General features: G+C 41.8%; 1 protein-coding gene across 7 annotated transcripts in view; it reads right to left on the reverse strand.

Annotated features, from left to right (window-relative positions):
- cep192 (centrosomal protein 192) overlaps positions 1-15,746 on the reverse strand; it is a 112,668-nt gene that overhangs the window by 65,711 nt on the left and 31,211 nt on the right. For 4 of the 7 annotated variants that reach the window (XR_004411717.1, XM_033019432.1, XM_033019431.1 and 1 more), the window contains 9 exons: positions 14,290-14,680; positions 13,286-13,435; positions 13,141-13,205; positions 11,009-11,218; positions 10,046-10,172; positions 8,863-8,990; positions 7,438-8,566; positions 6,519-6,618; positions 5,625-5,739 (listed from right to left, as the gene is read on the reverse strand). Coding sequence is in view for 6 of the 7 variants with exons in the window: in XM_033019432.1 (XP_032875323.1) it covers positions 5,625-5,739; positions 6,519-6,618; positions 7,438-8,566; positions 8,863-8,990; positions 10,046-10,172; positions 11,009-11,218; positions 13,141-13,205; positions 13,286-13,435; positions 14,290-14,680 (2,415 nt within the window). In the remaining variant the exon portion in view is untranslated. The remainder of the gene's footprint in view (positions 1-5,624; positions 5,740-6,518; positions 6,619-7,437; positions 8,567-8,862; positions 8,991-10,045; positions 10,173-11,008; positions 11,219-13,140; positions 13,206-13,285; positions 13,436-14,289; positions 14,681-15,746) is intronic. The other 3 variants (XM_033019430.1, XM_033019428.1, XM_033019433.1) reach the window with 3 other exon arrangements.

Raw genomic sequence — 15,746 nt, forward strand, 5'->3', positions numbered from 1 at the left:
TTTAGTCCAATCAAAGCACGTTTAATATTGATTTGTCTGTCAGTTGGCCAATCATGCGCTTTGCTTCAGGCTAGCACACAAAATGGCTAAGGGGGCTTCACAGATGCCTGTTTTACTGGAGATTCCGATTTGTTGTTCTGTGGAATAAATGTCGTGGAAACTTGCAGCAGGTAATTGTATTTAGTGGGAAAAGCATTAAAAAGGCTGAAGAAAGTGCTGCGAAGTGGATTCAAGTGCAAGAAAGCCTTGAAAGCAAAGTCCCTGCTGAGGTCCTGGAACACAAAGATTTAGACAGTCAGGAACCAACTGTAACTAAAAGGTAAGATCTAACGTCTGAATTTATGAAAATCTATCTGTATGGAGTTTAATTAATTTAATTGCACCCTTCTATAATGTGAATAAATTCATTCATTCATTCACTTACTTCATTCATTCACTTACTTCATTCATTCATGAAATAATGGCAGCCTGTTGTAGAGTAATAAGCGGCCGATTCCCGAACACGGAGCCGCGGATCATCTCCGCGGGCGGGCGGGGGGGAGGAGGCTGTACATATTGCCGTCTATAGCGGTCGTTTTCAGACCCCCGACAACGGGAAAAAAACGGAGGGATATCTGACCATTTCTCACTGCAATGGAAGCCTATAAAAGCCGATATCCCTCCGTTTTTCCCCCCGTTGTCGGGGTCTGATAACGACCGCTATAGACGGCACTATGTACAGCCCCCCCCCCCCCCCCCGCCCGCCCGCGGAGATGATCCGCGGCTCCGCGTTCGCGAATCGGCCGCTTATTAATTGAGACCGCGGCTTCACTTTACTGTGAGTACCTATGTCCCGCGGTCGGAGCACTTTTTCCCGGTAAGTTTTCGCAGGCAGCTCCGAGATTAGCTGTTAAAGACTTATTACTCTACAACAGGCTGGCATTAGTGACAATGTTTAATTTACTGTGTTTTGGATACATATAGTTTAGGCCCTCAATTTCATGAATGAATGAAGTAAGTGAATGAATGAAGTAAGTGAATGAATGAATGAATGAATTTATTCACATTATAAAAGGGTGCAATTAAATTAATTAAACTCCATACAGATAGATTTTCATAAATTCAGACTTTAGATCTTACCTTTTAGTTACAGTTGGTTCCTGACTGTCTAAATCTTTGTGTTCCAGGACCTCAGCAGGGACTTTGCTTTCAAGGCTTTCTTGCACTCGAATCCACTTCGCAGCACTTTCTTCAGCCTTTTTAATGCTTTTCCCACTAAATACAATTACCTGCTGCAAGTTTCCACGACATTTATTCCACAGAACAACAAATCGGAATCTCCAATAAAACAGGCATCTGTGAAGCCCCCTTAGCCATTTTGTGTGCTAGCCTGAAGCAAAGCGCGTGATTGGCCAACTGGCAGACAAATCAATGTTAAACGTGCTTTGATTGGACTAAAAATTACCCGAACATTTTCCGGTTTTTCTCTAATTTAATAGAAATGTGCAAGTCTTCTTCATATCGAGTTTCAGGGGTGATTTATATAATTTTTTTTACACAATATGTGAAAATTTCATGTAGTTTGGTGACTTGGGTCACGAAACTGCAGAATAAAGCTCCTCGGCCCACAGCCTAATTTGTGTGTGAAGATTTTTTTTAAATCCTGGGAAAAGTGGTGCAAACATGTCTTGGATTAAGGAGACATTATGTTAAAGATGAGTGTGCTTAAAGATTACAGGAACCTTAAAATAGATAAAAGGACAAGAAATTTATAGAGAAAATAAGAGTGGATAACAGTGCTACATCAACAAAAATATCAAGCCAAAGATGCAGATGCTGCAAATCTGCAATAAAAAATAGAAAAAGCTGGAAATGTTCAGTGGGCCAGGCAACATCTGCAGAATGAAACTGAGGTATGGTGCAAATCTCTCTCTCTCTCTCTCTCTCTCTCTGTCTCTCTGTGTCTGTCTGTCTGTCTGTGTCTGTCTGTCTGTCTGTCTGTCTGTCTGTCTGTCTGTCTGTCTGTCTGTCTGTCTATCTATCTATCTATCTATCTATCTATCTATCTATCTTACTAAAAGTCTGTTCTTGATCGGTTTTGGCCATCTGTGCTGCGATTTCCGAGAGAACGCCGCCACCTACGGCCGTCATTTTTGGCCACCTCGCTCAGAGCCCCCCTCCGCCGTATGTGTGCCGAGGATTTTTCCCGTCGATGAAAAATGACAGATATTAATGATTTTACAAAATTCCCCATTCTCTCTGCTGCCCCTGCTGGCGGCAGGGGGGAGGGACTATAAAACCAGGAAGTGGTGTGCCTCAATCAGTGTCTGCAAGCTGGAGGAAGGCAGAGGGTCACATTTCTCTGAGCTGTGAATAACATTGAACACATGTCTACTCAAATGTAAGTGTCCTTAGTGGTTCTAAAACGCTTGCAGAATGTGTCTATTGGTTCTAAAATGTTTGCAAAAAGTGTTTATTGGCTCTAAACTTTTTGCAAAAAGTGTCTCTTTTGGTTCTACAATGCTTGCAGAATGTGCCTTTTTTGGTTCTAAAATCTTTTTTTTAGGTACTCCCCCCCCCCTCTCCTCCTTCCCCCCCTCCCCCCCCTTTTTCTCCCCCCCCTCTTCCTCCTCCCTCTCTCTCTCTCTCTCTCTCTCTGTCTCTCTCTCCTCTTTTTCTCCCCCTCCTCCCCTCCCTCACCGTCTCTCCCCTAAACCCCCCTCCCCTCCACACACCCCTCCACCCTCCCTCCCCCTCCCTGCTCCCCACCTCCCTCCCCCTCCCCTCTCAGCACACCCTCTCTCTCCCCCTCCCCCCCTCTCTCTCTCCCCTCCATCCCCTCCCCCACCCTCCCTCCCCTAAACCTCCTCCCCTCCCCTCCACACCCTCTACCCCCTACCCTCCCTCCCCCTCCCTGCTCCCCTCTCTCCCCCCCTCACTCTCCCCCTCTCTCTCTCCTCCCCCACCTTTCCCCCCTCACACACCCTCCCTCTTCTCCTCCTCTCCACCCCCTCTCCCTCTTGCCCCTCTCTCTGTGTCTCTCTCTCTCTCTGTCTCTGCCCCTTCTCTCTCTGCCCTCACTCTCTACCCCCCCCCCCCCCCCTCTCTAGATGTGACTGCAAGTTGGGGGCTATGCGTCAGTAGATAGTGTGGTTATGGGGTAAAAGGAGCAAATTAATAATATTAATATAATATCAAGGGGGGTAATTAGCGTGAGTGCGGGGGGTGGGGGATAGTTAGTGTGTGTGATGCTGCATGCCTCCTCCCCCCACAACCGCACGTTGGGGGAACAGACCCAACGGGTCTGCACTTGGTCTAGTATTAGATAAAATTCTAAATCCAACACGTTTAAGCAGCAGAGGAAGAGATGTGTCATGAACAAAAAGGAAAGCCCGCGGTTAGATTTAGACTGACAAAAATCGTATTGGTGTTAATAGGGTGAGAATCTTGCTAACTGCAATTGATCTGTCTAGAGCAAATTTAAAAAAAGGTGATAGGGGGAAAAAGATCATGTTGGAAATATGAGATTTAAAATGGAAAAAGCAGCAAATATTGGAAATCTGAAATGGAGTTAGTCATACAGCATTGAAATGGGCTATTACAATACAGGAAGAAATGTCAATTCTAAATGTTTGTTATGCTTGTAGAAATTATAAATTGTCTTGTTTAAACAAGGTTTTGAATATTGTGTAAATAATTGGCTTCTTACAAAGAAAGTCAGAAAGCGTGGAAACTGGTATTTTTGCTCCACCGAGATTGTGCCAATAATCAAGCATCCATTTGGACTAATCATAATTTATTCTCTCCACAACTCCAACTGGATTCTATCACTCATCGACATGAGGGGCAATATTCAATGGCCAATTAACATGCCGATAATCATGTCTATGGGATGTAGGCAGAAATTAGTGAACACAAACAAAATCCAGTTACACGGAGAACGTGCCAACTCAAGATGTACAGTAGCAGACATTAGAATTGAAACAAGTTTGCTGGAGCTGTGACGCAGTAGCTATACTAGCTGCACCACTGCATAAATGCAATAAATACTCATTTGCATTAATTCTTAGGATGGCAGATAATTCTAAGAAGAGACAACAACTTGACTAACGATGGACCCTTTTTCAGACCAGTTTCCAGTACCCGTTCCTTCTCTCCAGAGATGTTGCCTGTCCCACTGAGTTACTCCAGCTTTTTGTGACATCTTCTGTTTAAACCAGTATCTGCAGTTCCTTCCTACACAACTTGACTAACACTATTTTCCCCAGCATTTACAAGGATGTGAATAATCACATTAAACATTTTCAGGAACTTCAACAAAGAACATAGAAAACAATACCTAAGAAGATCAGGCCCTTTGGTCCACAACGGCTGTGAGAAAAATGATACCAACACCATCTCCTAATGACCTGCACGTAACTCATATCCCTCCATTGTTTGCATATCCATATGCCTATCCAAAAGTCTTTTAAATGCCACTATCATATATGTCTCAATTACCACCCCTGGCAGCACAGTCCAGGCACTTACCACTCTCAAAAAAAATTGCCCCCACACTTCTAGAAGCTTTGCCCCCCTCACCTTAAAGCTATGCCTTCGAGTATTTGATATTCCCATAGTGGGAAAAAAGATTCTGACCATCTATCCTGTCTATACTTCTGATAATTTTATTTATTTGTATCAGGTCTCCTCACAAATGCCAGCATTCCAGAGGACACAATCCAAGTCTGTCCATCCTCTCCCTTTAGCTAATACTCCTTAAACCAGACATCATTGTTGTTACGTTTCAGATGGGAAAATATTTTCTTTGACTGTTACCAAGCGTCACCACAAGTTAAGGAGTTGGCCTTGGACTCAAAAATGACTGAAAACCTTGGAAACATCTTCCAAGAGGATTGTGGATGCTTGTTCTGAAACTATTCGAGACAGAACCCAATAGGTTTTTGGATTCTGAGGGATACAATAATCGGTAGACTTCAGGTAGAAGTTTGGTTTCATGTGGAAGATTCATTATGCAAATAATCGTTAGTGCTAATAAACAGATAAAAGGCATTGACCTTTCCTCAGGCTACCCGACTTGCTGCATATTTCTTCAAACATAATTGAAAGATTGCATTTGGTTTATAACCTGTGATCTCTGAAACCGGTCTCCTGAAATTTGGTACCACTAGACTCAACAATTTCAACCCTTCTCCGGTCAGTCTCCAAAACTGCAGCTCAAGTTCTGAAACACTAACTTTAACTCTCACTAACATCCATTTACCAAGCATCCTATGCTTGTTGTAAATACACAAACTTAAAAAAAAAAATTCTCAACCTGGCTCACAAATCTCTTTTTGGCATTGTCCCCAAAGGTCTTGCGATCTCCTCCATTGCTTCAGCCATTGAGCGTTAATGCACACTTCAAATTCTGACAACTTCTACACCCAACTTTCAATATTCACTTCTGATGCCAATGCTTTCAACTTTTCCCAACTTGGGTGTTCTGGAATTCTTTTCCTAAATATCAGTTTCTATTCATCTTCCTTATGCATCTCATAGAGTTGATCGTTTTTGTGAAGCAACATGGGATAGGGTCTCGTGATTATATTAAAAATAATGTTTTCAGCCAATAATTCTGTTTGAATTTCATAAGCTTTTCCTACCTTAGTATTCACTGGACCATAAATGGCTGTGCTATTCTGTAGTGTTGCATCAATACCAGAAATATAACTCAGTCTACTGAGATTTGAGCTGGAGTACATCAAAGAGGATGAACTGCTGGAGAAAAAGTCATATTTTCAGACATTAGGATTAGCGCTGCAGTCAAATAGACACACATTCACAGCAAGATCATTGCAGAAATCTGGCAGTTTTTTTTCCTGTTCTCAAGGCATTCCCCAGTTCTATGGTTACTTTGACACCAAACTACCTCCAGTTGTTACCCACATGGCTAGGGTTCACGAGTATCATGAGACAATGATGATCAGGTCACTACTGAACCACGTAGGGCGCCAAAACCCCCAAACTGAACCTCACACTTGGACAAAGTACACATTTTCTACGAAGACAACTCTGACGTTCTAATACTAATTCAGTTGTGACCAGTCGGCTCATCTCACCAGAAATATAATTGGGCTCTGATCAATTTGGTTTTATTCTACACTAGGCACCACGTTGAAGTTACGGCCAAGAAAGCACACACAATGCTTCCACTTCCTCAGAAGACTATGGAATTTTCACATCTCCAACAACTCTTGCCAACTTCTACAGATGCACTATACAAAGCATTCTATCGGGACTGGGTTTGACAAAAGCTCTACTCCAAGACCGCAGGAAATTGCAGTTGTGGATGTTGTTCAGTCTCCCCCCCCCCACCTACCGTGACCCCATCTGCACCTGACACCAGTTCAAGAAAAACAGCCAATCAAGGATAATTTTTACTCCGTTCATTCCCTCATCTGGGGATGCTGCCTGACCTGCTGATTTACTCCAGCATTTTGTGTCTTTCCTTGATAAATCAGCATCTACAGATGTGCAAGAGGATTATTTTTTTTTACCTTGTGGCAGTTGGTAGCTCTGTGACATTGGTTGGTGAAGAATGAATCAATGGAGAAGTTAGTGGTCTCAAATTTAGCTGATCTGCTTCAGATACATGTTCTACAATGAAAGACATGATAATTACTGAAAAGATTATGCACACTTGCATTAATGTTTTAATCACAGCACTAGGTTCCATTATGAAGAATAATGGCACTTGGGTAAAGGAACATATTTTACATAGCTCTCCATGCTCTGTCTGATCATTAATGAATTACACTGAAATTACAAAAAAACTGTCAGATATGGCAATTAAAAAAAGTGACTACAAAAGTAAACTAGCAAATAATAGAAGAACAGTTGGTAGGAGCTTATACATGTATTAAAAAAGAGTGATATTAAAGTAAACATTGGTAAACAATTCATCACATAACTTCCATTGGATTGTTTCTAAAAGGTACCGTTGAAAACTGGTTATTGCATAAATTAGTTAGTGTGGTCACCAGTGCTTTTTACGTAGAAATAAAGGTGCCAAGCTAAATTAAAATTATGCTACAATTATCAACAATATCTTTTCCATCAATATACCCATTGTTGGACACCCTTGAACTTGTAATACAATAGAAACTTTTAGATAAGCACATGGATATGCAGAGAACAAGATATGAATCAACTGGAAGCAAATTAGGTTATCTTGGCATCATGTTTGGCACAGGCTTTGTGGGCCGAAGGGCCTGTGTTGTGCTGCTCTACGTTCTTAATAACTGAAGAAATCTAACAAATTAAATGTTCTAATTTATTCACTTGAGTTATCCATTAGCCATACAATAAATATGCATCACATTAGAGGTGTCAGTATGTCATACTGGTAAATACCATCACAAAAAAACCCACTGGTGGACATTATCATTTTGAACACTTGATTTATCGATAGCTCACCAGATTTATAGTCTTTAGGTGTAGCTGGAGTGCAATTAGACTGCACAATGTTGTCTTTCTTTGCCTTTCCATGGAGATCGGGAGTTTCCTGCACATCTCTTCCTAAATGCGGTGTTGCAGTTTTAATTATTGCTCTATCGTTTTCATATATTTTTGATCCTCTAAATCTTTGCTCCACAGGTCCAACATTTTGCATACTTGGGCATGACAAACTGGAATCACTTCTCATTGCATCTTGAACAGCTGAGGACTGACAAGTAGCAAACACTTGAGTTATATTTTGACCTGACCTGGACACACTTGCCGATATCCTTTCTGAAGACTGCCCTTCTCGGAGTTGCATCATTCCTGCTCCACCTTGAGTTCCTGTTTTACATTGAATTTTGTCCAAACTTGATTCATTATCTCTTGAACAATGAGCTTTGATTTGTTTTGCTGTTCTTATGGTGGTGCCATTCATGGCTGGCATTTCATGGACTTTTCCAACACTTGATACAGGTGCACGATCACAATAACTTTTATTTATCACCAAATTCGGATCAGTCAATTTACTACTATTATGTTTGGAATAAGATGGATTTTGAGTCTCAAGTGCACAGGTTTCATTGCGCGCATTTTGACTGTTGCATCTGATTTCACCCTCAACCGGTCTGAGTGAATTGGCCATTTCAACATTTCCTTTCTGAAACTTCTCTTCGGAATGCATAATATGCTTGTTTTTCTGCTTGCTTGTGCCATTCGATATGGATTCCATTGAAAATGAATTTAACATGCTTTGAGGATTCCTGGAACTTTCAGATAAAACAGAAGAAACAGATTTAGACAACAGCTTGAGTTCAGATTTGGGTATCTCACTCTTAGTGGCCTCTGGGATTTCAAGGTTTTTTGCCATGTTATTGATCACATGGCTTTTCTGGCTCTTCACGTGAGTGGGTTCTCCACTCATTGCTTGCGGCTTATTTTTCTTCCGGTTTTTATTAGAAAGTTCCAAAATCATAGATGCCAGCTGAGCAGGGTCAGCACTTACTGAAGCATCAGCTATAGCAGAAGCAATTGTACTTATGCTCAAGATTGAATCTGTGTTCAATTTAGTTTCCTCAACCTTCAAATTTGCACTTAATCCTGTATTCTAAGAAAGAAAAATAGATCTCAGTAATCTTTTCAGTACAATTTATACTAAACATGCAAATTATATTCTCAGAATGCAACACCACTTCCCAAACTGTCTACCCACCCTCATCAAACATGTTTGTCCAACTGTGGAACCTATAGGCAGGCTTATTCATACAACGTGGAAACCATAGAACTCTAGCGGAACTAGCTCATTCTTAACCCCGTTCAGATTAATGCTTTCACTGGATTTAAATTTAGGTTAAATATAATTGCACTTTATATATGCAAGATTCAGATAATACCGTTACTGACCATACTTTCTTTCGTTTGAATGTTTGAACTTGGTTCCTTGTTAAACCTGTGATCTTCAGTCTGCTTATCAACCAGAAATGCAGTTGAAAATTCCGCAGAAGTTCCACAAAGAGTTTGATCCAGATCGTCTGCATGAAAATTAAATCTTTGTTGCATCATTAAATATCATGTAAAATGAGAAAATATCAGCATAATGAACCAATTGGTAGCAGCTATTAAGTGTAATATTGTTTGTAGATGTGTTCCAAACAAACAATAAACAAGTGAAATGTTCATCAGGCAATACAAAATTATCTAATACAATGAGTTGAATGAAAACAGATTTGACAATTTAAAACAAGTCAACTTAAAATGTCTCCAAATTAACAATTCGATGGAGATTAAGATGTATGGGATAAATGGTGACTTAATAGTTTGGATTCATAACTGACAGAGGGTGGTAGTGAAAGGGTGCTATTCTGTTTGGAGGTCTGTGACCAGCAGTATTCCACAGTGATCAGTGTTTGGAACTTTGTTTGTGATCAGACATTGATGTAAATGTAGATGGTTTGGTTAGTATGTTTGCGGACAACACCAAAATTGGTGGATTTGTGGACAGTCAGGTAGGCAATCAAAGGATACAGCAGGATATATATCAATTATAGATATAGTTTGAGAAATGTAGATGGCATTTAATCCAAGTACGAGGCATTTATGAGGGTGAATACAAGAGGACAGTATGCAGTTGATGGCTAGATTCTTAGCAGAAATGGTGTACAAGAGGGATCTTGGGGAATGTCTGGAAAGTGGCAGCACAAGTGGAAATGAGTGGCAAATGGTATGGTATTCTTGACTTGGTCGAGGCATTGAATATAAGAGTCAGGAAGTCACCACGCAACGTTAGTTGGACTGCACTTGGAGCATTGCGTGCAGTACAGGTTGCCCCATGACAGGATGTGGAGGATTTGGAGAGGGTGCAGGTTTACCAGAATGTCGTCCAGTTTAGAACGTATTAGCTATGTCAGATAAACTTTGATTGTTTACTCTGTAACGTTAGAGTTTGAGGAAATCAGATAGAAGTATATCAAATTCTGAGGGGTAGAGACAGGGTAGAAATGCCAAAGACTAGAGGGCAGAGCTTTAAAGTGTGAGGAGGAAGGTTAAAAGGAGATATGTGGGGTAAGTGTTCAATATTTAAAATTACCTGAACAAAGTGTATCATCCTTGAGCAGTTGTTTGCCTTCTTCCTGGATTTCTGACAAATCAGAAGGTCGAATTAAAGCCACTGGTGTTCTCCTTTTTGGTGATATTATGGCATATCCAAACGAAGGCTATGAAATTTGGAAATGACATGGAATGTTATCAAAAAATATTCAGCAAAAAATGTAAACAGATGTTTAAATGTATGCTTTTAATTTTGCACAACTCTCTACTCAAGGGCCTCTTGTTCATCAAAATTGGGTGACATAGCTGATACAGCAGTTGCCTCACAGCGCCAGAGACCTGGGTACAATCCTGATCTCAGGTACTGTCTGTGTCCAGTTCACAAGTTATAAGAGCAGAATTAGGCCATTTGGCCCATTGAGTCTACTCCGCCATTCAATCATGGCTGATCTCTGCCACCTGATCCCATTTTCCTGCCTTTTCCCCATAACCCTTGACGCCCATTCTAATCAAGAACTTGTCTATCTCTGCCTTAAAAATATCCACTGACTTGGCCTCCACAGCCCTCTGTGGCAATGAGTTCCACTTAACTCCCCTCTAACTAAAAAAGTACCTCATCACCTCCAGTTTAAAAGAATGCCCTTTAATTCTGAGGCTATGACCTCTGGTCCTAGACTCTCCCAGCAGTGGAAACATCCTTTCCACATCCATTCTATCTATGCCTTTTAGTTTCCACATTATACTGATTTGACTGTGTGGGTTTCCTCTGGGTGCTCCAGTTTCCTCCCACATCCCAAAGACGTGCAGGTCTGTAAATTGCCCCCTAACTTGTCGGGAATGGGATAAAAATGAACTAGTGTGAATGGGTGATCTATGGTCAGCATGGACTCAGTGAGCCGAAGGACCTGTTTTCATGCTGATTTACTAGACATGGAAAATTAACTGAAAACATGAAATTGTGTTTTAAAAAAAAAACATTTGTCTATTCCAATCTGGAACTCACTCGTTTTATTTTACTATTTTGTTCACCAAGACATCCAAGTGCCTCTGATCTTTCACCAAAGAAATCTCCTGGAGTGAGTTGAGGGTAATTCTGATCTTCTCGCACAACGTCAGGTGTGGTTGATGATCCTGCAAATTTCAGACTAGAAGGCATCTTCCATGAATCATTTCTAAGTGACTCATCAGCGCATATCACTTCCATTTTATCCTCCTGCAGGAATTTGAACAAAGACTTAAACTTTGCAGCATGTTTGGCAATTTTGCCAAATGTTGATCCAATTCTAATTATGCACAAATACCAGGCCATAATGATTAAGAAGGAACTGCAGATGCCGGAAAATCGAAGGTAGACAAAAATGCTGGAGAAACTCAACGGGTGAGGCAGCATCTATGGAGCGAAGGAAATAGGCGACGTTTCGGGTCGAGACCCTTCTTCAGACTTATGTGGCGGTGGGGGGGGGGGGCGGAAAGAAGAAAGGAAGAGGCGGTGATAGTGGGCTGTGGGAGAGCTGGGATGGGGAGGGGAAAGAGGGAGAAAGCAGGGACTACCTGAAATTGGAGGTCAATTTTCATACCGCTGAGGTGTAAACTACCCAAGCAAAATATGAGGTGCTGCTCCTCCAGTTTACAGTGGGCCTCACTCTGGCCATGGAGGAGGCCCAGGCCAGAAAGGTCGGATTCGGAATAGGAGGGGGAGTTGAAGTGCTGAGCCACCGGGAGATCAGGTTGGTTATTGCGAACTGAGTGGAGGTTTGGGCGAAGCGATCGCCAAGCCTACGCTTGGTCTCACATATGTAGAGCAGCAGACGAGGCTGGAGGAGATGTATTTGACGAGGCTGGAGGAGATGCAGGTGAACCTCTGCGCACCTGGAAAGACTGCATAGGTCCTTGGATGGAGTCAAGGGGGGAGGTAAAGTGACAAGTGTAGCACTTTCTGCGGTTGCAAGGGAAAGTACCAGGAGAGGGGGTGGTTTGGGTGGGAAGGGACAAATTCACCAGGGAGTTACGGAGGGAGTGGTCTCTGCGGAAAGCCAACAGGGTAGGAGATGGGAAGATGTGGCCAGTGCTGGGACGCCATTGCAGGTGGCGAAAATGTCAGAAGATTATCTGTTGTATGTGGCAGCTGGTAGGGTGGAAGGTGAGGACAACGGGGACTCTGCCCTTGTTACGAGTGGGGGGGGGGGGGGGGGATGGGGGGTGAGAACAGAGTTACGGCATATAGAAGAGACCCTGGTGAGAGTCTCATCTATAGTAGAAGAGGGGAACCCCATTTCCCTAAAGAATGAGAACAGCTCCGTTGCCCTGGTTTGGAACACCTCATCCTGGGTGCAGGTGCGGCGTAGACGGAGGAATTTGGAGTAGGGGATGGTCCTTACAGGAAGCAGTGTGGGAAGAAGTGTAGTCGAGAGCCATGGGAGTCAGTGGGTTTATAATAGATGTTGATCAGTAGTCTGTCACCTGCCATGGAGATGGTGAGGTTTAGAAACGATAGGGAGGTGTCAGAAATGGTCCAGGTGTATTTGAGTGCCAGATGGATGTTAGTGGTGAAATGGGTGAAGTTAGTGAGGGAACAGGAAATCTTCAATTTGTTGCTTCTAGCAACAATGACTAGCTCTGCCCATGAAAAGTTCAGCTCTATTCTTAACACTAATTGTTTGGAGTCAAGGGTGTTTGAAACCTTACAATAAAAGGACATAACTTCAGAACGGAGATGGAGGAATGTATTTCATCAGAGGGTGATGAATCTGTGGAATTCAATGCCGTGGAGGCCAAGTTAATGAATGTTTTAAAGGTGGAGATTGACAGATTCTTGACTAATAAGGGTGTCAAAGAGGTTTTGTGGTGAAGGAAGGAGAATTGGGTCAAAAGGGAAAGATAGATCAGCTGTGATTGAATGGCAGCGTAGACTTGATGGGCCGAATGGCCCAATTCTGCTCCAAGAACTTATGCTCCAGTCATCCGCAAGGTGCGAGATCTCCTACACTCTTTCAACCATGTTGTCCAAGGTCACAGGCTTTTTTATGTTGGCTCTCAGCCTCCATTTACTTATTTGCTTTCAAAGACAAGGCCTAATTCCCTAGATCTTAAAAAGCTTCTACACCTGCCAAGTTTACATGAATAACCTTCTCAAACCTGAATAAACTTGTGGTCTTCCTCAAATTCTTCTTGATCTTCTTCAATTAATGCAGCAGCTTTGTCTGTAGATAGCACCAAAACAAAATTAGGACAATCATTTGAAAATTTCTTGAAAAATATTTTACAATTGACAAAATCGTACCACCACTTATAAAATCTTCTTCTTGAATACTATGAGAGAGATCAGTTGGCAAATGGAATTGATCCTGTTCTTGATCCAATGAATAATAATAAGCCAGATCAGTCACCCAGCAACCTTCTTCATTTTGGTAAACCACACCAGATTTCGCCTCTGCAAAATGAGTGAAGAGTTGACCCAGTTTAAGTCTCTCCATGACTTTATCTAATTCATATGTTCAATCTCAAGAACACTTTAATTGACAGAAATATAAGTGAATTAGTCCACTCACCTGACATGAACACATGCATTATTGGATCTAATCGGAAGCAATAGGCCTGACCAATAATCTGCCATCTATTTCAATTGTATTTGTAGTCAGCTCTAATGCAGGGAATTGTAGAACACAGCCTCACATGATGGTAGAGAAGCTATTGGAATTGATCTTTGGCGAAAGGGTTGCACCCATTTGAACGAGAAAGGGCTAATTAAGGACAATCAGCATGGGTTTGTGCAGGGTTTGTCATGTCTTACAAACTTGAGAGTTTTTTGAAGAGGTGACGAAGTAGATTAATAGAGCAATGGATATTGTCTTCATGGCTTCATGGAAAGCTGTTCCAGCAGATTAAGATAAATGGGATCCAGTGACCTGGCAGTTTAGGATTCAGAACTAGTTTACCTTTGGTAAATGGGTCATGATGGAAGGGTGTCATTTTGGCTAGAGGACATGGCTAATGGTATTCCACAGAGATCAGTGCTGGGATCTCATTTACAATATGTACAAATTATTTGGCCGAAACTGTAGCTGGGTTGGTTAGTGAGGTTATGGAGAACAGAACATTTGGTGGTATTGCAGACAGTGAAAGATATAAATTAATCATAGATATGGGCAGAGAATTGGCAGCTGGAGTTTAATCCAAGCAATGACAAGTACCAAGACGAAAATCACACGATTATTTAACAGATTAAATAAACTGTTGACAATTAAAATTGTGACTACTTATAGAAATAGCAATTACAACTAGTACCTTTATTATTCATTGTGGAGTCATCTATGCTGCATTCAGCTTCCTGCTTGTCATAAAACAGGATATTTTTCGAGGAATTTTGCCACAAGTCGCTTTCATCTTGATAAGCAGGAGACAAGTAGACAGCTGCAAGAGGTGGGCCTGCACCTGCATTTGAAGACTGGTCAGCAACATCGCTATTTTCCATAGCATACGTCTGTTCTGCTGTCGCGATGCCACAAGGTCCGTCTCTAAGCCCCAAGCTGTTATCACCACTTGGCGAGCAGGTGATCTGTGAAAGACGTAGAGGCATGGAAAGTGTCTGATTGGTTGCGGTATTATTACCGCCGCCAGAGCGAAAATATACAGAATCCAGCTTCATGTCATCGTTCAAACCAGTGTCCAAAGTATCCTGTAGAACAAAATAGTTGTCTATTAATGGTTCAGCCAGACAAACACTTGTAAGAGTGGGTAAAAGTTATAAAATGCCTTCAAATGCACTAAGCGAAATAAGACAATCAATTGGACACAACGATTTCTTAAAAACTAAAACAAGGTTATTGCAAGATCCACTCAATTTTGATTTAGTAAACTGAGCATCTAAAATAATTAAGAACATGTATCAAGACTGGATGACAACCTACTGCACAACCCTGTAGGCTGTGGGCCGAGGAGCTTTATTCCAGTGTTTCGTGACCCAAGTCACAGAACTACATGAAATTTTCACATATTGTGTAAAAATATTATATAAATCACCCCTGAAACTTGTCATGAACAAGACTTGCACATTTTTTAATTAAATTAGAGAAAAAACGGAAATATTTCGGGTATTTTTAGTCCAATCAAAGCATGTTTAACATTGAGTTGTATGCCAGTTGGCCAATCACGCGCTTTGTTTCAGGCTAGCACAACATAGCTGAGTGGACTTCACTGATGCCTGTTTTACTGGAGATTCCGTTGAAGGTTTTTTCTAGTTCTGTGGAATACATGTCGTGGAAGCTTGCAGCAGGGTAATTGAATTGTCAAAAAAGCATTAAGAAGGCTGAAGAATGTGCTGCTAAGTGGATAGAAGAGGAAGAAAGTCTTGAAAGCAAAGTCGCTGCTGAGGTGCTGCAGTCAAACTTTGTGAATCAACTGGAACTGAAAGGTAAGATCTAAATGCAGAATTTATGAAAATTAATCTGTATGGACTTCAATTAATTTAATTGCACCCTTTTATAATGTGAAAAATGAGATTTGGAAGCTGTACATTCACTCATTCATTCATTCATTCATTCATTCATTCATTCATTCATTCATTAATTCACTCACTCACTCACTCACTCACTCATTCATTCACTCACTCACTCACTCACTCATTCACTCGGCTAGCACACAACCCGGCCTCGGAGCTGGGGCAGCAGCAGAGGCAGCGGCGACCCGGCCTCGGAGCTGGGGCAGCGGCAGAGGCAGCGGCGACCCGGCCTCGGAGCTGGTAC

Source organism: Amblyraja radiata, chromosome 4, assembly GCF_010909765.2.
Source record: "Amblyraja radiata isolate CabotCenter1 chromosome 4, sAmbRad1.1.pri, whole genome shotgun sequence".
Lineage (NCBI taxonomy): Eukaryota > Metazoa > Chordata > Chondrichthyes > Rajiformes > Rajidae > Amblyraja > Amblyraja radiata.